Source organism: Strix aluco, chromosome 14, assembly GCF_031877795.1.
Source record: "Strix aluco isolate bStrAlu1 chromosome 14, bStrAlu1.hap1, whole genome shotgun sequence".
Taxonomy (NCBI): domain Eukaryota; kingdom Metazoa; phylum Chordata; class Aves; order Strigiformes; family Strigidae; genus Strix; species Strix aluco.
The window spans coordinates 7,189,500-7,213,002 of NC_133944.1; the positions used below are offsets into that span (position 1 = coordinate 7,189,500).

Here is a 23,503-nt window from a genome sequence, read left to right on the forward strand (position 1 = left end):
TCTTGCTATTAAAGAAAATGAATAATCCTGTGATTTATGTGCTAGCTGGTAACTGAGGAGGTCTGGATCCTACTGTGTTATTTACAACAAACCAAGTGACCTTGCTCAGGCACACAAATGAGAAACTGTGGGGTCACAGGCAGGGTTGAGTCACCTCATCTGCAGTAACTATAACTGCAGGGCTCTGGGGTGCAGCAAGGGGCACCCAGAAGGCTCCGATATGCAGCAAAGGGCTCCCAGAGGGCTCCGGAGTGAGGGGCACCCAGACGGTTTGCAACACAGCAAAAGGCGATGGAGGACTTTGGGGTACACTTGCATTTGGTCTTCAGCAATGCACAGTAATTTCAGCCAGCAATTTTCACTGCTAGCTAGGCTAAGTCACCAAAAATTAAACCCTTATTAGGCAAAAAGTACAGAATTATTCTATGAAACCCCCTTTTGTTTACCGGACCTTCTTAAAATTATTAATATAATATACTAGCATAATCTGAAGACTGTTTAAGAGTGGGCAAAGGAAGACCAGTAGCAAAGGTAAGAATTACTACCATAGTTTGGAGATACATTAAGAAGACCTGAGCTGGCACAATCATAAAACTGTTTTAGACCATAGCTGCCATTTTTCTAAGTTAACAAACACATGTTTCCATTAGCACTAAAAAAAAAATGCATGAAAAAAAAGTAGAGGCAATCTATTTTATTTTTTAAAAAGATCTTCAAGACATTTAAATTCACTTCCCTGTGTATTCAGGAGATCACTAAATTTTAACCTAGATTATTCCCAGCAAAAGTTACTGTTGTTAGCTAAAGATAGAAAAAGAATATGAACATACACATTTACTTTTTGGTTTATGCAACTCAAGTATGTAATACATTCAGAAAAGTTCCTCACTGTGTACTTTCGCTTACATTCTCTTTCCTAATTATTTTTAACAAAGCTATATGATAAATGCTTTAACCTTTTCTTAGAAACACTTCTCGAAGAATATTAGATTTATGTAAACAACACCAGAAAATGTTTTTTTGTGTGGCCACAAAACCAGAAGTGTCGCAAACCTGACCATAACCAGAGTTTAACATTACAGTTGTATGGCAATGCAGCATGCACCCACTTTTGAGAGAGAAGAACGTATTTCTAATCAGTCAGAAGAAGGAAGGGAGGCCAAGAGGTTGTACATATAAATCTGGAATATTATCTAGTGCTCCTTTTAGCTATTTTCTTCCCTGACAAAACAGAAGAAAACATTAAAATGATCTTTCACAAAGAACTGTGAAAATACAGACTCCCATAAGGAGAACCTTTTTTTTTCTCCAAACTTTACATTTTCATCTTACTTCCACATCTCTTCGTAATACTTGACATTGAAAAAAGAATACCTGTACAGCACTATGCAAAATAAATGCAAACGCAAAAATCAAAAAACTCTCAGAACTTCGTGATTTCAAGCATTTTGAAAGTATTGAATTTCACTACCTAAGCACCTAAAAAAATCTTTTTTTACAGTCTCTTCAAACTCACAGTTCTAAATTTTAGTCATCTTTGCCCATGGAAAATCGATCCCTTACTTGTTTTCAGTTATTGCAGTAGATAATCAATTTTTGCAGCAAATAAAATAAATGATGATGTTTCAGTATGAGAAAGATCTCAAGAACACAAATTCCTAATAGCGAGTATAGTAATCACACAAAAAAAACAAAGGTAAAGGGGCAAAAAAAAAGGCTAAATATCCTGTTCAGCTGTTTCTGTCACACTGCAACATCAAGCACCTCAACACTCATAATACAACAGAAATTTCCTTCCTTATGGTTTCTCAAATACATTCTGAGCAGATCAATGCTGTGTAACACCTCAGAGACACCACGGCACTTCAGCTGTGGTTTAGCTCTGCAAGTGATGGTGAGTAAAAGAGAAGGAATTAAGAAAAAACAGGAACTTGAAATCTTTGGAGGACTGCAAAAAAACACAGGAAAAAAAGTACAGTGAAGAAAAGTCTGGGACTTTCCGACAAGAAATAAATTATGGATGCATCATACCAGAGTGCAAAACTAAAAAGGATTTACTTTTAAAACCTTTTGTTAAGCATGCATTATTTCATTTGTAATACAGCTTATACCCACAAATCTGATACCCCCCCATTATTCAATAAGGAGGTCTGTTTCTAGACAGTGTAAGAATCTGAATCAAGAACTGAAAATAACTGAATGCAAAACTGACTTTCTGCAAGTTTGAGAAAGAGATATTCTGTTCTATGCTGGTAACTAAAGCCAATCTTTTTCAGATTTCAGGCAGGAGACAATAAGGTATCAGACGGGCTGGATGTGAGGTTGCACAGAAGAGTAGCATCTGTGGGCAATTCAGACCTGTATGCAGACATTCCACAAGGTGTATATATAGCTTTCTAATCCAAGAAGGCTTTTTCAGACTGAAAAATAGGGAAATATGCTTTCTGATTTCAAGTTCTAATTTAATTACATATAATATAAAACATTATGGGCCGAACCATAGAATACCAGCTTGGAAGGGACCTCAAGATCATCTGATCCAACCCTTTTGCCAAAATGTTTCCCTGCCTTGAAGCCCACATACTTGGCAGGATATTCTAAAACTCTGCAAGGATCTTGGGGGAGAGGAAGAAATTCCTTACTTCCTCCACAAAACTATAGGACATAACAGAGCTGCTCCACAAACAGCTATGGGGGTGTGTTGGACACAGCTAATTCCATGGCCAATGCTCCCTCTGAGCACTGCTCTGCACACTGAGCCCCTGAGCTGTTCTGTCTGGCACATGGATAGGTTTTCATAGACTTTTCATTCCTGTGGTGTAGGTTATGGGGGACGGATTAATTTGCCCTCATATTTCATGCTACATTTATTTTAGCAGGAAGTTAAAATATGTATCAGTTAAATGTAAGTTTGGTCAAAAGTAGCTTATATTACATTTTATTACTAGATAGGACACAGAAATTCTAAGTGCATAGAAGAATTTTTGCACCATCATTCTAAAAAGATTAACAACTACTTTGGAGGCATTTCTTTACCATCTCATTACAACTAATCAAAATATTCTTCCACATATACCTTCTTTCCTTTTACCCAATTCAGTCAATTTTAAATGACAGTAATCTTCAAGGAAGCATATGCTATCAGTGTTCAATAAAATAACTGTCCTTCCATGTTACTAAAGGTACAGTCCACAAACCTGTGTGTTAAAAGAGAGCTGTTATTTAGCATTGCTTTAATGTTTACACTTCAGGCATTAATCCAAAAAACAGGAGAACTGCATATGTGATTTATACACTCTCTACAACTGCTGATATCCAGTAGATAGTCCCCTTTCACTCTCCCTTCCTCTTTCACTTTCTGCCCAAAACTCAATTTGAGAAAAGAAACTGCCATTTTGATCAAATCTAAACCGTGAGGCTCTTTTCAAAAAGAACTGCCTCTTGCTTTTCAAGAAACCCCAGTGCATTTTCAGGAATGTCTTAGGGAGGAAATACAGGCTAAATTCTACACTGAAACATGCACATACCCACCCTGCCCATGACTGCTCTTGGAGTTGAACATGCACAGCTGAGGGCAGAATTTGGCCTGAACTGTGAATTCAGTAATGGAAGCCAACATCAACTCAACACAGCCCACACAGAACTTTGGACAGCAAAAAATGTTTACTTAAGGAGGGAATACTATCCCCAGCTCTAAGGTTATTCCAGCTTCTTTAGCAAAGAACAGGGGAGAAAAAAGAAGAGCTGATGAGACTGCAGGGCCTCTTTTGGGCTTCTATCAAAAGCAAACAGATGTGATCATTAGGTAGAAGCAAGTCACGCCCATAGATGCAGATTTATTTCTTGACAGAATAGCATTTCTGAGTTGATGTTAGGTGTGAGCGCAAATCATCACATAGAATCTAAATTTAGACACTGCCAACATATGGCAAAAGTAAAACCAGTGAAGCAGTTGTAGGCACAGGGGTTTCCTCCTGCCCATATGAGCATTGCAGTACATGCCAACTGCATAAAACTCTCCTGGGATAATATCAGAATGACAAGAATTAATTGTTTTATGTAAAATGAAGACATGCAGAAGACTTTGGGGCTCTTGAAAATATTCCTTATAATTCTCAACAGCAAATACTTTAAATACAAAATCCAGTTCTGAAAAGCTACTATCTTTGGAGGAGTAGGGAGAAATCAATGAGCAGTTCAACTATCACTCTCTTACACAGTGAAAAATTAAGGGCAGAATGGTCTTACTGCAGCTAAGTGGCTGTTTAAAGGTGACAGGTTGAGCTCTTCTAGTTGTAATTTATATCTCAGCAACAGAACCAATGTTTTATTCCCAACCATTAAAAGGGGGTAACACATCTGCTAAAACTCTAGCACAATGGCTGGCTTTGCACTGCAACAGGAAATGTAACCCAATAGTCTCAGAACTTCTACAAACCCTAGCCATTCCTTAATGTAAAAGGATTTGAAAATTCAGTTCACTGAAACATCTGTTAAGCTCTTGCTACTCTAACACATGATATTCTTTCTGCTCCATTACCTGCCAACAAAAATATTTGGTTCTATGTAAGACTATCACAAATGTGTGATCATGGCACTCTGCTTCTAATTTTATATGCCATTGTACACTCACAAAATCACCTGGGGGTGACAGTAGATAACATACTTAGTGTAAGCTTGAAACTTACAAAAAATGTATTTAATTTTAATCTGGTATGTAAATAGTAATAAATCAGATGGATTCTGAATGACTAGCATTAATTTGAAACAAAAGAAACAACTTAGTCAAACTGTTCTTGAGCCAACTTTCAAGAAGAGAGAGAAAAGGAGAGTGAGAAAGAGAGAGGAGACAAAGAGAGTGAAACAGCACAAAGAAAGAGGTAAAAAGGAAAAAAAAAAAAAAAAAAGACAGAAAAAAAGCCCAAGGAAGCAAAACCCTAAAGCCTTAGATCAAACCACCTAAGCATATGCATGGCCCATGCAGTAACTTTCAGAGCTTCTCCTCCATGTTATTTACCATGGCCGCTTGTTTCAGTTGACATTTAATTATACTGTAAGTGTTCTGCAATTTACTGAGTAACTATATAGTGGTAAGTAAAAGAGAGGCCCTTTGAACATTAGTAGAGTTACAGTTACTACAATAATAAAATGGTACTTTATCTGCAGCTATTGCTTTCTACAAAAAAATATTTGTTCTAGCAAATCCTTGTAGATTTTAGATCTTAAAAAAGAGGTGGGTGGGAAAAAGGAAGTCTTTCAGTTTCCAGTGCTCTACTTAAAAAAAGTACTTCCTGTATACCTATAACCATCAGTGATTTAAATATTGTGTTACGTTTCAAAAGCTGACCAGACAGCTCTCTGTGATTCACCAGTTCACTTTAACCAGCATAGACATACCACAATTTTTATGCTGTAGTCACTCATAAAACAGGTCTGGAAAATGTGAAGTTCTTCTTGCAGTAAGGTACGACCATTTACAGAAGCAACTAAAATTAACGCCTCTAAAAGCCTCACACTTGAAAGACAGACAAACCCTACCTAAGTATGTTTGTTCTTTCAGGAAAACCAGACTCTTAAGTGATCTGCAACCTTTTCTTTAAGCAGAAACTTAAAATAGCCTGACTTCATAAAGTGTCGTAACTACTGAAATTAAGTCACTGTAGCTGCAGCAAGTAACAGCAAACAGGTAGATAAGAGTGTGGTGTTACAATACTGATTCTCAGGGCTTCAGGGAACCAGCTAAAACCAAACAGCTACCAGCATTGTTTCTAAGCTAAATTCTGTCATGCTGAATATCCCAAATGCCATGTGCCAGAGGCTGCATGATCTCTCCCCAAAATGGTATTCACAGCATGCAATACCATGCATTTCTGAAAATACTACCTCCTCATCAACATAGTGGAGCTATTCAACATTCAGGAACTGAACAACTACATTAAAAAAGTATATTTCACATACATGATGTATATTTCTTCATTGCTGGAAACAAAACAAAATAATTACTGAATTGTTATGATTTCTAGTAAGTAAACTTTAAACAGATGATTTATAAGTACCACAGAAAATGATGACAACTGAGTCAAAGGTGTGAAGACTAATTTCTCAGTAACAACTTGCAGCCAGGACAGACTGTACAAATTATATTGTTCTGGAAAAAACAGTAAGGAAACAAATGTATTTTCTAATTTTCTCCTGCATCTAGCTTCAAAGTTTCCAAAAGAGATAAAACTGACTGTTATTCTGAACTATCCACCACTCTCAGAACATCTAGTAAGTCCATCTTTGTGAAATACAAATTAAAGGTGTAATTATTTTTTACTAACAGCTTTTACTAGAATAATACAAAAAGGCCCCAGTTAGAATCAGGTATGTGCAGCTGCAGTCTGTGTGTGTGTGCACAGACATGCGTACATGTGCATGCATCTATGCAGACTCCAGGAGGCTCTACAGTTCAAAACATGGCAAGGAGCTTCAAACTGGCTCCACGTACCACCAGGATTAGGCTCTCCACGTACCACAGTGCTGCAGCAACTAAAGCTACTGCCTCAGAGATCAAAATTCGTACAGGCATATCCGCATGGCACCTTGCCTGAACTGATAAACCTTACCTCTCTCCACACAACCTTGACATGGATCTCTAATTCCAGTTACCGACCCAGCTCAGTTGCAACTACTTTAAATGCAGCTGTATCATGCTGCATTGTGCAATGCAGACATCCTTGCAAACACAGGAACAACCTTGGGACTGCAGTTCTAAGCTTTAAAATACATGCCCAAAGCACTCATTTAAACTCTGGGGTGAGCTGCCACAGAAATACGAGAGGAAGCCCACAAAAAGATCCTCAATGTAGTTTATGCCAGGTTAGTGAAAGCACAATCCCTAAAAAAGAAGCAGCAAATCATTTGCTCCCTACAGATCTTAAAACAGAAAAACTCTTACGCTGATGATGTTGAGGATTTCAGCTCAGCTTGTCTGCATACCCGGGAAGGAGCACTTTTCTAGTTTTACTAGCAATCAAAACATTGGTAAGGTTCAGGGGAACATAACAATCCATATCAGAATATGAGTTATAAAACTGTTGTGTACCCTCAACCCATACCCTCCACCATAACATACAAATAACCTCAGTGAAATACCTACGAACACAAAGGACTTGGTGGAGTGACTGGGCTTGGACTAGAGTGCACTATTACTCAGTGCTGATGTTTTTGTACTATATTTTGTACTCTCTTTTATGTACCACCCATAAATAAAAAGATACTATAAAGAAATCTATCAATTGTTTTAAAGAATTCAAAATGAACTTCAGTGTTTTATTTTGTTCCTTAGAAGATGAGATTATCTGAGCAACAAACACAAAAGGTTCCTTTGTGAAAATATGTCAGAGCAAATAAAAATAACAATTCATAGAAGTTTCACATACTGGATCCTTTTCACGGGACATTGATAACATTCACTTATCTATTCTCAGGAGAACTTCAAGAATTTGTTTTACAAACTATCCCTCACACAGCAGAGACATGGTTTTAAAGGTCCTGGTCAAAAAACTGTTTGTTTGACTGTTTGAGTGTTTCAACTGCTGTTGAAAGATATTATTACTTGTCCCAAGGTGCCAGAATGCTCACTTACCAATCTCATGGACATAAATAGGTTTTGCATATGTACAGCTGCAAACTGCAGGCAGAGGTTAGAGGTGTGAGGACTCTCCTGACTGACACAATGTCAGTGCACCACACTACAGTGTTTGTATTTTTGCTTCACAGGTTTTACTGAAGATCCAGTATTGTTCAAGAAGCTGTTCTTTTTTCGACATGTAAGCAGAGATTTAAACACTATAACATGTGCTTTCCACTTACATTAACTCAGTACAAATGAAGATTAATTTCATTATCTCAATGATAATGAAATGTACAAGCAAACTTCTTTGTGCAGCTATACACACAAGTTCCACCACTGATTTGCTCAGCTACTATAGGTTATGTGGTAGACTAAGCTATTTAAGGATGGATCCCTCCACCTCAACAATTCCTTCTCTGCTCTTTTTCAAATAAAACCAATTAATTTGGTCTGCATCAGCAGCTCAGGGAGACAGCAAGTTGTGCTACATCACAACCATTCTTGCTGGTTGTGAAATCATCTGTAAAAGGGGCCTGGTTTGGGCTTGAACAAATTGCCATGGCTAGATGAGTTCTGCAGGGGTATGAATCTTTTCATTTCTCTTATTTGTAGCTGCAAACATTCAAGGGAGACTCCCTCTTCCTGCTCCCCTTTTAGGAATACCCTTCTTTGTCAGTGAGTAAGGGATGAGAAACAGTCAATAAGGTTAAAGGAAGCCAGTTCTCAATAAAGTAAAAGTCATCCTCTGCCTAAAAAAATACTTTGGACTCCTTATAAATAACCTGGGTCAGAGGTTCAAGGGATAAGAGTAACCCCTCCAAGCATTGGAGATGATGCAAATTCTTAAATAATGAAGCCTCATAATGCTGGTTATGAAAGAACTGCGTAGCCTTTCATTATGTCATGGTCTCAGCCAAAGTCCAATGGAGAGAAAGAGAAAACACCCATTGCCTCCAGAGCTTTGTAAGAATCCAGAAAATTGTTGGGTTGTTGGGGTTTTTTTTAAATATGAATGAGGGTGCTTCTATCACTGAAAGCAGCTTCCCATAGCCATTAATAATGTCTGTAGTATCTCTTCTAACTAGGGCATCTGTTTACATAAAAAATGCAGTCAAGCATATTCCACTTAAAAACCAAAGCATTTTTTTTTTATGTTTTACGTATACTGAGCACAGAAATAACTCTAAACTATCCCACACCTAAGATGTAAAACTCCCTTAATCACAGTGAAAATCATATATTTGAACAAGGAAGTCATGCACTCCATCTAACAAGGTACCTTCACTGAAGATTGACAAGGTTAATCTAAAATGGTTGAAGAATCCTCTTCTAGAGCGCTCCATTAGCACGATGTTTGTCATTAAAATCAAGGTCATAGTTAACAAGGCAATAGGTCAAAGCAGATACATACATCTGGATTTTTATAACTTTACTCCCCTAATTTGAAAAATGAAGATGTGTAAAATACTGTAAGTCATTCACTTACCATGGATTTGGTGAAAGGTCGAGCCAAGGTAAACAGCAGGGTATACACCCACCAGTTACGGTGAATGGAGGAGTAAATCATATTTCCAGGATGGACTGAATTAGACGTCACCCCATGGGGAGAAAGGCGTCGGTTCAGCTCGTTGGAGAAGAGTATATTGCAAAGCTTGGAACGATTGTAGGCCAACATAGCCCAATACTCCTTCTTAGATGGAGAAAGCAGGCTGAAATCAAGTTTTCCAGAGGAGTCTTTAATTTCTGTAAATCTAAAAAACAGTAAATATGTCTTAGATACCCCAGAGTTAATTTCACTCTCATTAAGAACAACATAAAGTGTAGACAACAGAGTAGAACTTGGCCAGAACCAGCATAAAACAACAGCTTATTTAGCTGTTGAAAGCATCTACTTGAAATTGCCTGAGACCCAAGGAATAGTCCCATATAATATGGCAGTAAAATTATTGAATAATTAGCAAAAGCAAACAATAAATAAAAAGAAGACAAAGAAGGCTTTAATGATTTAAAGCTATCTTACATAACTTACAAATCACTTTATTTTAAATCCATGAAAAGGTTCTGCCATAGATCCATGAAAGAACTATCAACTTGAAGGAAATAATGTAGGATAAAACAACTCTGCAGTAGAAGAGAAAACCAGCATCCTTTCATTTCCCCTTCTTCCCTTCCCCTGATTATTTCATCCAGTGTTCACATACTGCACACTTTCATTTAAGTGTTCAAGTAAGTATGGATGAGTCTCACTGCCTCTTAGACTCTTTTTTAGATTAAAAATTGATGAATATAAAGGGGTTATAACCTTGGTAACTTGCCATCAATAGTCTTATATGTTTAAAAGATAAATGTAAACAAAGCCAAAATGAGTTCTGGCAGAGTATAATGTTTTTAAGTATACCCACGGCATGGCTGAACACAAATCAAAGTAACTAGTTGATGTTTTTTAATTGGGTCTGACAGAGTCATTAAACACCAGCTGTTTGTTTCTTTCCTTTTTTTTTTAATAACAAAGTAGTTAATGTTCTAAAGACATTTAAATGAAGAAAAGGAAGTTTCCATATAGCATTTTTCCCCCCAGTTCTTACAATTTGATTTATCAATCTACTGGTATATCTTAATACTAGAAAATAATACTACATTTAGTTACAGATTTATGTTTCATTCAGAAGAGCTACTAAAAATAAAAAGGATTTAGCAAGCTCTTTTTAATACTCAGAGTTTTCAGAATCAGCTGGGGAGAACAGGGATAAACATAATTATAGTACACACTAGAAAAATGTTTTAAAATATCTTTACTAATTTTGCATCTTATGCCCAGAAATGAAGAGATCAGCTGGAATTTCTACATTCATTCTGTGAGCAGCATTATAATACACTCAGAGAAAAGCAACTGCAGTATTTGAACTCTAGAGGAATCCAGGATGTTCTCTATCTTGCAGAATTAGCCCTTCAATTTCAACACAAAATTTCTCTTTCTTAATTTTGTTAGATAAAATACATTTCTGAAATTAACAGGACTATTCTGGGAGGAATTTCCTATATTCATTCCTCAAGTAATTATTTATGACACCAAAAATAAATAAATCAAATACTTTGTGTATACTGTATAACGGAATCACGGTGGCATATTTTGAGTCCAGTCCTGCAAGTGTGCTTATATGAATCAATCTTACTTATGTCGGCAATCTCACTGAATTCAGCAGGATAAGGGCTGTGCAATCAAATTAACAACAGAGAAATAAAGACAGAAGGAAAGTCAACCTACTTATTATTCTGATTTTAATATGATGTGCTTAAATTACCCAAAAGCTTAATTTAAACAGAATTCATTTGTGCTGAATCCAGAGAAGTAACTAGAAATGAACAAAGAACCAGAGAGGCAAATAAATATTTTGCCTTGGAGCAGTCTAGTGTAATATTTTCTGCAAACACGGGACTTTATTTTTCCCCTAACAGGGGGTCTTGACTCCAGCGAAAAGATCCAGCCAAGGTTTATGGAAGTAATTAGATACCAACACTTCTGTTTTACAGCATAGTTTAAGGCTCAGAGTTCTCAAGTAGGTCAGAAAGTACTACTACCCAATAATACCTAATGTCTAAACTAACTCCTTACATGAACTTCTTGCCATTAAACAGATTGGGGGAAAAAAGCACAGTTATTTACAATGATCAGTTTAAGTATTAGATACGCCATAATACATGAATTGGACCCCTTAGAAAAAGGGAAATTTACTAGTTGTGTTTATTATCTTATTCAAACATAGACTATTACTTATTTTTTGATGGGCTTCTCTATAAACCTTGGCTGATCTTACTGAGTTAGCAACGAGTACTTTAAAAAACGTTTTTGAAAACACGGATAAAGATGTCCAGAGATGTGAGCTCTAGTTGTGCAGAGATGCGAGCTCTAGTTACCCGTAGCACTTAATTCGGTAAAAAACAAAGACGTCATTTAAAATACTATCAGAGATACAAACTTACAAAGGGGAACAAGCAGCTGACAATTCAACATAATCTCCCATTAAATAACAGCTCATTTATACGTATCCCGTTGTGCCCTCCACATCTGGCAAGTGATTGGAGTTGGCAGATTTATTTCTAGAGCTATCTTGCCTGCCCCGCAGTAGCCTCCCTCACTCCGAACAGGACCCTGCTACTTGCTTTCACAAACCTGGTGTGATTTGCAAAGATAAGGATGTCCAGATTTTGTTACCACCTAATTACTAGACATTTCATGTCTTTTAACACCGGGGAGGATTGTTACTGGCATTTTCTATTGCTTCCTTTCATTTCAGCCATCATAAATTTAAAATGGTAAAAGTAAATCTATCTGCAGTGTGTCATTTATACCATAAGCCCCTGTGTTTGGAAGTGATAAAGGTTTCAGCCTGACCCTTGGCTGGTCTCTCTCTACCAGGTCCCTGGGGTTACATTTTATGGAAACATGATTAAAAAAATAAGCTTCATTCTGGGTCACTAAAACATCTCAGAAATATGAAGGCAGGGAAAAAAAAAAAAAAAAGTACTGACACATTCTTCCTTTTGGTTTGCTAGAGCTGTTACACACGACCAAAAGTGAAATAGGAATCAACAGTAATGTTTAAAGCTGGATATTACAGGTCTAATCCTGCAGTCCCTGGACTAAATCAGAAGGCAGTAAGTGGTTTGTGCCCACTAAAATTCAGAATTGGGGCATGCATTTTACACAAGGAACTTTATTTAAATGAAATCCATCTTTTCACTTATTAACACAAACACCACAAGCATGTCTGAAATAAGACAAACCTCATCAACATCTTTTTTGCCAACTGTACTTCTCCTGGCAGTAGAAAAGACAAGCATCTAACATTTTAATTAAAAAATTCACCAAAAGAGGCATGGCCAGATTTCTAATATATATTAACTGCACTACTTCCCATTTTACAATTATACAGCTAATGTCTGCATTGAATTCCCTAATTTCTCATTATAAAACAATTGGATTTCATCTAGCAGTTTTTAATTGCATTGTTTCTCCTGCTAAAATAACTGCACATTATTCTTGGTAAGATGTTGAAGTTGTTGAATGACAAATCAATATAGGTCATGCCATTCAGATTTAATCAATTATTATTCCATCTCCTCGCAAAATCAATGAGTGGTCTGAAATGCAGCAACAACCTGCATTCATACAAAAAATGATCAAAAAATACCTACATACTGTTATAAAACTAGAACACACTTTATCCAGCAACAGAGCCAAATCCAGTAACATCCACAGGCATTAGTAATGCTTCTATTTTTAAAAAGATTATTCAAACACAAATGCTTTAGAGCAAGGCCTTTCATTTTCAAAAACTTTTGCAGTTCTCCCATAACTGTTTAATGTTGTAAGGACTGAAGATTTCAGCTCAATCAAAGGTAACATTCACCAACCTGTGTGATTCGGAGGACACCACCACAACCCTAGCAGGAGACGACCGGCATAAAACGTCTTCCAGAAGCTGGAGAAGATAGAAATGACCCAAGTGGTTCACCTGGAAGGTGGCCTCCAGGCCGTCCTCCGTCAAGCACCAGGGAGCACCAAACACAGCAGCATTGCAGATCAGTATGTGAAGAGGCCTGAATAATCAGAAGTATTGAAGAAAATCGAATCAGGAAAAAGAAATCTCAATGAAATACATGTAATTCCCTTCCTGTGTGAACTGGGCCTAGGCGTGTCTTGGGTGTAGGTGTGAGGGCTTTGGCAGTGGCGTGGCTGCAGGGTGGTTCTGTGAGAAGGAGCTGCCCTGCGCCGGTTCCAGCCGCTCCTGCCACGGCCCCACGGCAGGGCACAGCTAAGCCCTCAGCGACACGGAGGGCACCTCTGGGAAAGCATTTCCCTATTGAAGGAAAGGCAAAATGCCACTCGGCAGCAAGAAGCGAAGGGAAAGAAGTGGAAAGCAGGAACATGAACAACACGGAGAGAGAAGAAAAAGAGGGAGGAGGTGCTCCAGGCGCCGGAGCAGAGATTTCTGGGGCAGGTACATCCTGAAGGGCTGCTGCTGGAGGAGAGGAGCCGGGGCTGCAGCAGAGGAAAAGTATGAGGAGGGAGAGCACCAGAGAGCAGCTGTTGTGTCCTGACCGCAACTCCCCATCCTCCTGTGCCACTCAGGGTGGGGGAAAGTAGAGGAGCTGGGATGAAGGAGTGAAGTTGAGTCTGGGGAAAGGGAGCAGGGGGGGAGGAGGGAGAAGGCGGCGTTGTTTTTTGGTTCTGTTTCTCACTATCCAGATCTACTTTAGTAAATTAGCCCACCACAAAGTGTCATCTCAAGATGCCTACCAGAGCACACAGCTTCTCCACTTCAGAAATACCAAGCACAATGGTAATGATTTGCATCTCAAGAACCAACAGGACCATAGCAAACTCCATACGTCCTGAACATTCACAACAACAGGGATCAGCGGATGGAGGGCTGACATGCATGGGCAGGTCACCAGAAATATCTCAACACTATCACTGTTCTCCCAGGTGCTAATCAGGAAGCAGTCTCCTTCTGGAGCATTTAGAAAAGAAACTTTTCCTAGGGGAGGAGCAACTCCTATCACTTTCTTATGTGAGGGACACATCTATTCATGACATCTGCACAGTCGGTAGGGGAAAAGTGATTAAGAAATGAAGACACAATGCAACAAGGCATATGCCCACGTTTTATACTTCTGCAGCTTGTGAAGTATGCTGCTAAAAAAATATAAGTTGATAAAGATTGAGTTGGAAAATAAAAGCATCCTCCAGAAGCTGTAATCTTTGGTGGAAAAACTGAACACAATACATATAAGATCCTTGAGACAGAATCCTTCCTCACTCAACTCAGCTAGCCCAGTTTAAATAGAAATGCCATGATGAAGAAACTTGAAATGAAGCATTCCTAATTTGCTTTGTAAAGGGTAAATTCTACCAAACTAAGCTAGAAAAGAACCTAGACTGTCACATACCTCTCTCATTCAAAAATCAGGTCCAGAAAACTTCAAAATCCTTGATGTCTCCACTGTAATCTCAGGATGCTATACACCTTGAAGCCTTCCCAACCTCCACAGCAAGATCAAGGACAAACACCCTTTCTGTTCTTTCTCATTTTCTTTCAAATCCTTATGAAAAACAGCAGAGATTCCGGTTCTGGGACCTCAGATGGATCTGCATTTGCTAGATTGTATCATCTCTAAGGAAACCTTGGCACCAATGGTGTATTCTTGTCCTTGAGTCAGAGTCTGACGCAGCAGACCTGAGCAAGCATACCTGAGCTGGAAAACCTCAGACTTCAGAGTCTGCATCTGGCGTCCCTGGCCCTGACATAATTAAATAGAAGAGGTCAAACAAAATAATGACAGCCAAATAAATACCTTTCATTCCTGCACTAACCATGCACTAATACCTGTGATGTCCTAACACCACAATATTAAGATCTGTCACATTTGTTTGTTTGGCCCGTTCCAGCCTATAATGTCTTCACTACAACTGGCCAAATCCCGTGATCCAACATCAATCACCCAACACAAACTTTAATTCTGAAGATAATACATGAAGCATGACTGGGGAAAAGAGCTGCTTGCCCTCTGTTCTTTTCAAGTACTTTCTCACAGCCCTACACACAAAAGTTGGTAGGAGACCCAGAGTCAGATCATTTTCCTACATGGTTGAAGGATACATATACTGCAACTTTGAGCATCTGCAAAAGGAATTCTGGAAAAGAATGTGAAACATGAAGCCCCAGGTTGTCAAACAAACCTAAGTAATTAGATTCCTTCAGGCATGTTTGAAAACCCCAGATTTTGATAGCCCAGTTTTCAAAAAAACATTTCTGGGGGAATCAAATGCACCTCAGGTGAATACTGAAAGAGCTGTATAAGCATCAACATAAACAGTAGGCTGTATTTCCTTATTAAAATAAATTTCAAGCCCACTGGGAAGTTACCAATGTAGTCTGCTTTAATAAGAAGTTAACAATCTAGTATCTGTACCTGTGCCAACTTGGAAAATTTTAACAAAAAGCTTCAGAAGCAGTATGAAACGTCTGTGTACTTTGGGAAGCTCATTTTCTGAAGTGCTGAATTTCTGATTTGCCTTTTGGTCAGTGACACTTACATGCACAATATCTTCACATACATACTGCACCCAAAAAAGAAACTGAAGATAAAGGGGGATTGTCCTTTTAAAGGCAAGGTGCTCTCTTGCTGTTCAAACCCACTTGCAAAAAAGGCAATTCTTTTTTCATCTTTGTAGCATCATTCAACACAGTGCAAGCAGGCTATTTATTAAGATATGCAGGATCATATTTTTTAAAAGGTACCCGACATTTTGAGGCATATTTTATCAAAATGTTTTAAACTCAAGTTCATCTTGCCTGTTTGAGATTCATCTGCCAAGAGGAAAACAAAGCATCAGTGAAGCTCGAGAGTGCATGTGTGGAAACTTCGGATGATTCATCATCTATTCTGAAAGTTTATGAAAAGCTCTAGCAAGAATTAATTTACAGATTTGTAATTCTGCTGGGAAAAAGGAACAAGTTTCTTCAACACAGATGCAATTTTTGGTATAAGAGCCTCCTGTTTGAGAACCGAAGCACATGAGTACAGCAGTAATATAAAAATTAGCATCTCCATTCCCTGCCAAAGCAAATATGGCACTTTTTAAAAGATCATAATTCTATTTGAAAATTGTCATATGTCCTATGAAGTAACAGACCACAGTAAGACAGAAAGGACTCACATATGATCTAAAACTATATTCCACCTATCCAAATTGTAGTATCCTTCATTAATACTAATTACACAATAACTACCAGAGGCAAAATACACACTCTATACCTAAGTCTGTCAGCTCAATTAATTAAAAAGATGATTCTAGAATTATAAAATAATAAATTTAGTCACTTTTAAATTATCAGAGCATTTAATTGGGCTTTATAAAAGAAATAAAATTATGCTTCAGTCCTTTTCATAAGATTTATATTTTTCAAACAACATTTTGTTCTAATTTTTTAAGTAAAAGTAATTAAAATTAAAGAGACCATAAAGTTAAAAATATTTACAATATTCTATTAGAAAAATCTGTGAGAAATATGAAAATAAATACAGAGACATTTTAAACTAATGTCATACTGAAAAGGTAATACCAGATTCCCTTTTAGAATTCCTTTATTTTCAATTAGCATTAGTGGTTCTAAATGGTGAAAAACTGATTTCTCTAGAAAACACCACAGAAAAGAAACCTAAAGGGTTGTTTCAATAGATACTGCTGTTGTCTTCATTTCAGCTCAGAAAGATCCACCTCTCGGATTTGGATCCATGTCCATTAAACTCGGTGTCTCTCGTCAGACTGCTAACAAAGGTCCAATTACTGAAAATTGTCAGCTAAGTTTTTGTGACCTGGACATTTACACACCGGGAAATGAATGAGATTACCTATGTAACAGCCACCATATAGTTATGAATTTCAGCCACAGATGACAGATTCTAATCTCAATGGTGCAGAGCTCTATATCACTGAACGTATCATTATGCAGGAACAAAATTTTTAAGATACATGACAATTCACACCACACATCTGGCACTACAGCTTTGCTTTATGACAGGAGTATTTTTAAGTGATAGCAGAACTATGACCTTGATTTCACAAGTTCATTAAAAACATTGCTGTGATCTACATTAGGCTTCCTCCTGAGCTCAAGGAAAAAAAAAAATTCCCCCTTGGTTTAAAATAGTTTGTAATCTACATCAAAGGCACAGCTAAGGCCAACAAAAAATGTCAGCAGCAAAGGAAAATTTTCTTTAGTGTTTACTCCTGGTATCGACATTACCAAGCCGCTCCCGCAAGCCATGACACCTATTTGATATTTCTGGAAACACTGTATAGTTAAATCCTAAAACCTTGCAGAGTGTTTTGAAAATTTACCCCTATGTCTCCTTAAAATGTCTTCAGTCAGTGACTTACTTCACACCAAGTGAGCTAACGTGCTCTACCATTACAATTTAAGTATGCACTGGGACTTGAACATGAGCTGCTCCATCATAGCATGTAGTCACTGTTTCTTATCCTTCACAGCATGACAGACTCAAGAATACACTGCTTTAACTGCAAGCTATACAGCAGTTCTAGAAAACTCTCCCTGTGTTGGTAAGTGTAGCTACAATTTTGTGGAAGTTAAAAAGTATGTGGAATTAACAAGGACATTCTTAATTGTGAATATTTCAGCTGAAAACCATCTAATATCTTATGCACTTCACAAGTCTGTGATAAGTTTTACTAACCCTTGCACTGGGAAAGTCATTCAGATCTTACACGCTGTGCTCAATTCACCATTAGAAGCAACAAAGCAATCCAACTGCTCTGCACTATTTGAAAATACAGTAAGCGAATACATTAGAGAGATACAGAAATTAAGTTGTTGCTATAAATCAGTTAGTTATGAAATTTAATAATCAATTTGTTAGCACCTGATGTAAAACTATGATCTGTCAGCAGCCTCCCAAGCTGGCTGTGTGCAGCAGTAGATATTTCCAAGGGAATTAATTACTGATGATTTGCAAAGGTAAGAATAATATTTTTCAACAAATGTAGCCTGTGCACTAGGAGGTTAAACAAACACCACCAAAATGTCAACAGAGTTCTTGGCTTTGGTGTTCTCCCATTTCAAACGTAATGAAATAGTTAACCAGAAATTATGCAAAGGGAATACTTTCAAATCTTCCCATGAAGCAGAATGTCACACCATCTGGGGCACTTCTCAAGTGATTTGAAAAGTTCACACTGTTTGGAATTACACAGAAATTCAACAGAAAAGGCCTCGCCATATCCCCAAAGTCCCATAAGCAACTGTAGACCTATGTCACGGCCAGCAAAGAAGGCAGAGTTGTGACTTCTCTTCCACAAAGAAGCAAAGTCACAGCCCACCGAACTTTTCCATCCCATAACTCTGAACACCCATGTTGCTTTCTCTGAAAGTTAGAAAATGGTGCTTCTTCTGTGAGGGAATGCCTATATTCACAAAGGAAATAACCAACATGCAAGCTAGGCTTATGGCCCTCCAGAAAAAGAGTGAGATCTCCAGGAACCCCTCTCAATTTTACAAGCAGCACTGATAGGAAACTGAGCAACAAGAAAATCACTAAGAGTCAGAAAGCAGCAGGAAATTTTAGAACCATGTATAATCTGACACTGACCCAAAAATATTTACTTGTTTGATAGAAAAAAAAAGGAAAAGAGCACTGCTTAACTCAATGAATTTTGGAAACGAATGCTTAATATCTAACTTCCCTTTTTCTAAAAATATTGACTGAAAAGTCAGCAAAAATACCCTCTATTGCCACCTGTCAGCTGACAGAATTGTGGATCCTTGTCAGACAGGCTTCATTTTAAGGCAAGCCACTAACACAGGACTTAGAGCCCTGATGGATGACCTCCTGCTAGAAGCAAGGAAAATTCTCTGAAATTCATCCTACTGGATTTCTTTGCAGGATTTGACACTGTTGATCAGCAAATACTTCTGTCCCACTTCCAAGAGATTAATGGGAGAGGACTAAAACTGTTCTGCTTCTTCCTTCGTACCAAATACACGGGAATTATTATGAGCAGCTGACCCTATGTCTTCATAATATATAATCTGCATACTGCCATATAGGTCAACCATCTCTCAATCATTATTCATTACCTCTATAAAATCTTCAGTATACAATTGCATAAAAGTTTGGAGAAGGAAGAGAGGTCTCAACAGATTTAGAACTGAACAGAAAACATCCATTAGTCCTGCTTTCCCCTTTATTAGCTTTTCTTACACATACAGGGGGAAAAAAAGAACTAAAAATACCCGACAACAACTTACACCTCCAGAAATAAATAAGTTATCTTCCTCTGAAGAAAAATTCTGTCATTTTAGCTCTAGGGGGACAGAAGAGTTTGAGAGGCCTACTTTTCCTCTTAATGGGGTACAGAAGCAATTTCAACTATTGTAAAAATTGTACAGTTGAACTTCTGAAGAGAAATTCAAACCCGATATTAAATAAACATTTAAACATTTAATGTTTTCAAACATTTAACATTAACACTTTAAACATTTCTAATGTTGACCTCAAACCGACCTTAGTAAAACCTGCACTGTCTAAAACACCTTCGCTCAAAAATGATCCAAGCTGGGATTTCTGCTTTCACTCTTTTTATGATTTTCACAAAGGCTACACACCAAATCAGAAAATCAGGGATGAGGTTTGAATTGTTGACATGATCTGTCTCCCACACTTGCCTAATTTATATACTGCAAGTATGGTATGTGATACTAGAAATATGGGAAATTAGGAACTTTTTCATCTACATTTTCTTGTTTGGTATCATTACATCAGTAAATCACTTTCTTTTGATAACACAGTATTGCTTAAAAATGAAGGTCAAGATTAGTATCTGTACTTGCTTTTTAACTTAAAACTATAAGGCAAGAGGGAGAAGGAGGAAGAACTATATTTTACAAGCATGTGGTGTGTTTTTACCTTCCATTAGGTTCATACCAAGGATCCTCTCACCTTTTGGGGGCCCATTATCCACAGGTCTTAATTCCCTTTTGCACAGCTATAATCTAACCCTAAATTTCCTCAGACTGACAGCACACAGTGTACTCGAAGTATTGATATTAACAACATGTGTCAGTGCTGTTCTTCCATCACCTCAGGATGCCTCCTCAGGACCACATTTCAAACCAAGATCTATCCAAGAAACCATGTTTTTCTTTGTCAAAGTGTTGCATCTTTACTAGTTCTGTATCCCTGAGGACTCAAAATACCTCCATACGCATGGATTTTGAAAATCCTGGGGCCAGGTTGGGGTAGAAGAGGGATAGAATAGGGCTCTGCAATTTATTTTCTATATCCATTCAACCCTTCAGCATTTCCATTCTGCATCCTATCCCTTTTCTCAAGCCCTGACACAATAAGAGGAGGACTTTGTTCTGTTCCTTGCCATGCCTCACAAAGATATTTTGTTTGTTTTGTTTTAAAACTCCCTGATGTTTAGGAGACAGCAGCAGTGGACATACCCAGAATCCGGTAATTTTCATTCAGCAGCTCACCTAAGGACATTCGCTACCCCAAAGTGGACACATACATCTTTTTTCAAAATCCCAATAGCAAATCATTATTTACTCATATACACAAGCAGTTACAAACAAGCATAAGCCAGCTGTAAAGGAACATTCATTTTTGCAATAACCATGGAATGATTTGTTGTTTCTGCACGTCCTTCTAAATATATGAATTTCATTTGTACACAGTAAGTGCTTGTTATAAAAAAGAAGGCTACAACTCACAAGGAAGGTCAATTACTACTTTTATTACATATTCGTGATATTTCCCATTGAAAACAGCTAACTCCTTACAAAATGTTTTCGGGACCACGGTTGATCATTCAAACAATAAAACACTTCATGCATTTTGAACATTTCACTTGCCAATGACAACTCCTTCCTCTGTTTTGCCTAGAGATATATAGAGCTGTAATAGAGTTCAGAAAGCCCCTAGCAGCTGCGTGCTGCCATTCAGACCTGAAAGATTCCATGTTGTGATAAAAATTAATGTACTTTGACATCCTCTGGGATTTTTGGTGCCTTGGGAACAGCTAATGAAGGAATACAACCTTTTCAGACTATAACGCAAATTTTTGGATTCTAAGATGCAGACACATGTGGTATATGCATGGCCTGTCTAATGTCATCAGTAAGGCTTCCAAACTCAAGTGCCAAAAGACTCTGCCTTCATGTGTTTTAATTATCTCCCATAGAAAGCCTTTAACTAAACAGACTAAAACCATTTTAATGTATATTTAATTAAATAGCTACTCTTGCCTTATATTTCAGAATTTTTAGAAGACAACAACAATTAAACACACAGATCTTCTTAAAACCCATTAAGCTATAATGCTGCAAAATCCTTGTTTCATTTGCAACAGAAAACATTTTAATCAGGCATATTAAGCCACACATATTTTACTTCCTTAGATACTCAAAGTAGCCTTCACAGCTGGTGCATCTTGTGGAAATTTTTTAGGAATACAGAACGCCAAGACTTTATGAGCCATCTTAGACTGGGCTTGGACTCAGGCATAGACACATGGCTCAAAATGGGAACCAGAACAACCAGTGTGCTGAGCAGAAAGCCAGGGGAGAATTATCAAGGTTTCTTCATTAAGTTACAGTGAAAAGAGTGCAAAGTGTCCGAAGACAAGTGGCAAGTTCACAAATTTTAGACAGCACAGTTATAGTCATAAAACTACATAACAAACACCTAACAAAATCCTTCTGTTAGTAATATGTAAAAACAATATTTTTGCAGATGCAACTATATGTAAAGTTATAGTGAACTGTCAATCCTTTATTTTAATATAGACTTTTACTTTTAAAAAAAAAAAGTTCTGAGGCAGGAGATATTTCCATGATACAGGAGATGAAATGAAAAGTGATCGGGTGAAAACATCATGATCTCTGCCTCCAGTAAAAGAGGGGAGGGTTTAAGCTTGAGAGATTTTTAATTTAAAAAATACTGGAAACAGTTTTTGGATCCACATGAATTGACACATGCTACCACAGTGGGGTAATTGTGTACGAAAGCTTAAAAGAAAGAAGAAAAAGGAAAGAAAAAAAATATTTATGCAGAAAGCCAATCCCTAGGCTTTAATAAGGCACAGTACCACCACAAAGAGAAAAAAAAAGTTTCACTCTAATATTATTATGTATGTTTCAAAAGCAGTCAGCCTTTGATCTTATTTAAATTTAAGATAGGTGCTGTCTGCAACAGTAACTTCTGAACTATGCATGTTTCAGTACTTAATTCAATGTGGATATTTTTTGATATCTCAAAATGTACAATGTTGTCCAGAAGTTTGTGCCTCAGTGGCACTGTCAGAATGCCAACTGTATTCTAAGTTGAGAAGACAAATATAATAGCTCAACGGTTACAAGTTTTAATTCACAAAAAGTATTTCTATAAATAGCAAAGAGTTAACAGATTTGTACAGTGTTAGAAAATATGTTCAAATTTTGAAAGACAGTGGCAATGAGCATCTCTGACAGATACATCTACTACAGAACCATTAAGCATTTTGGCATAATGGCATCACTAATAATTCTTTTAATCATATATTCATATTTTCTCCATCTTTTAAGTTACGTATGCAACAACTTGCTAAACAGATCCCGTTTTTACATATGTACTTATATGTATGAATAGAATTTGTCATACAATACGTATGATTTAATTGTGGTTAAATTGGAATTAGAAGCAACTTAACACACCTGCAATATGTCAGTTATAATACATGGAAATGCAGAAAAACAGTATTCTGGAGTGAATTTTCAGCAGGCTCTGAAATCTTAATTGCACCCGCAAGGTTTCAGAGTGCTTCTGCTTGCAGCATGAAAAATGAATGTACTCATAGAGTTTGAGGCCTCAGTTAAGGAAGCCAGTTGAAAATCTGGCCCTCTCCATTTTGGGTCTGGTTAGGGAAATAAGAAGAGACTAAAGTTCCAAATGGAGAATCATAATTCATAACTGCTGTCTTTTCCATATTTCTACACACAGGATAAGTGAAGAAACTGTCAGCATATGCCAATTCTTACCACAAAAAAAAAGCTATTTTAAAGTATAGGAAAGTAACTGCAGTGAAAATCTACATATGGAAGTCCTGCATAATTGTGAATTGCTGCTACCAATTCAGAAAATTCTAAGTAGTAGCTGTTGGCAAACACTATTTTGTATCTTTGAAGTAATTCAAGATTTTTCAGGATAATTTCTTTTTTTTTTTTTCCTTGAACATTGAGAACATTAAATTGATGTCTTACTGTTTGGCTGAAGATAACTTTAATTCAAACCAAGTGGCACTATGCACCACTC

General features: G+C 37.3%; 1 protein-coding gene across 2 annotated transcripts in view; it reads right to left on the bottom strand.

Annotated features, from left to right (window-relative positions):
* The window catches only part of WWOX (WW domain containing oxidoreductase), a 530,750-nt gene that overhangs the window by 389,058 nt on the left and 118,189 nt on the right, over positions 1 to 23,503 (bottom strand). For both annotated transcript variants that reach the window (XM_074839171.1, XM_074839172.1), the window contains exons 7-8: positions 13,034 to 13,219; positions 9,105 to 9,369 (exon numbers count right to left, since the gene is read on the bottom strand). In XM_074839171.1, the coding sequence (XP_074695272.1) occupies positions 9,105 to 9,369; positions 13,034 to 13,219 (451 nt within the window). The remainder of the gene's footprint in view (positions 1 to 9,104; positions 9,370 to 13,033; positions 13,220 to 23,503) is intronic.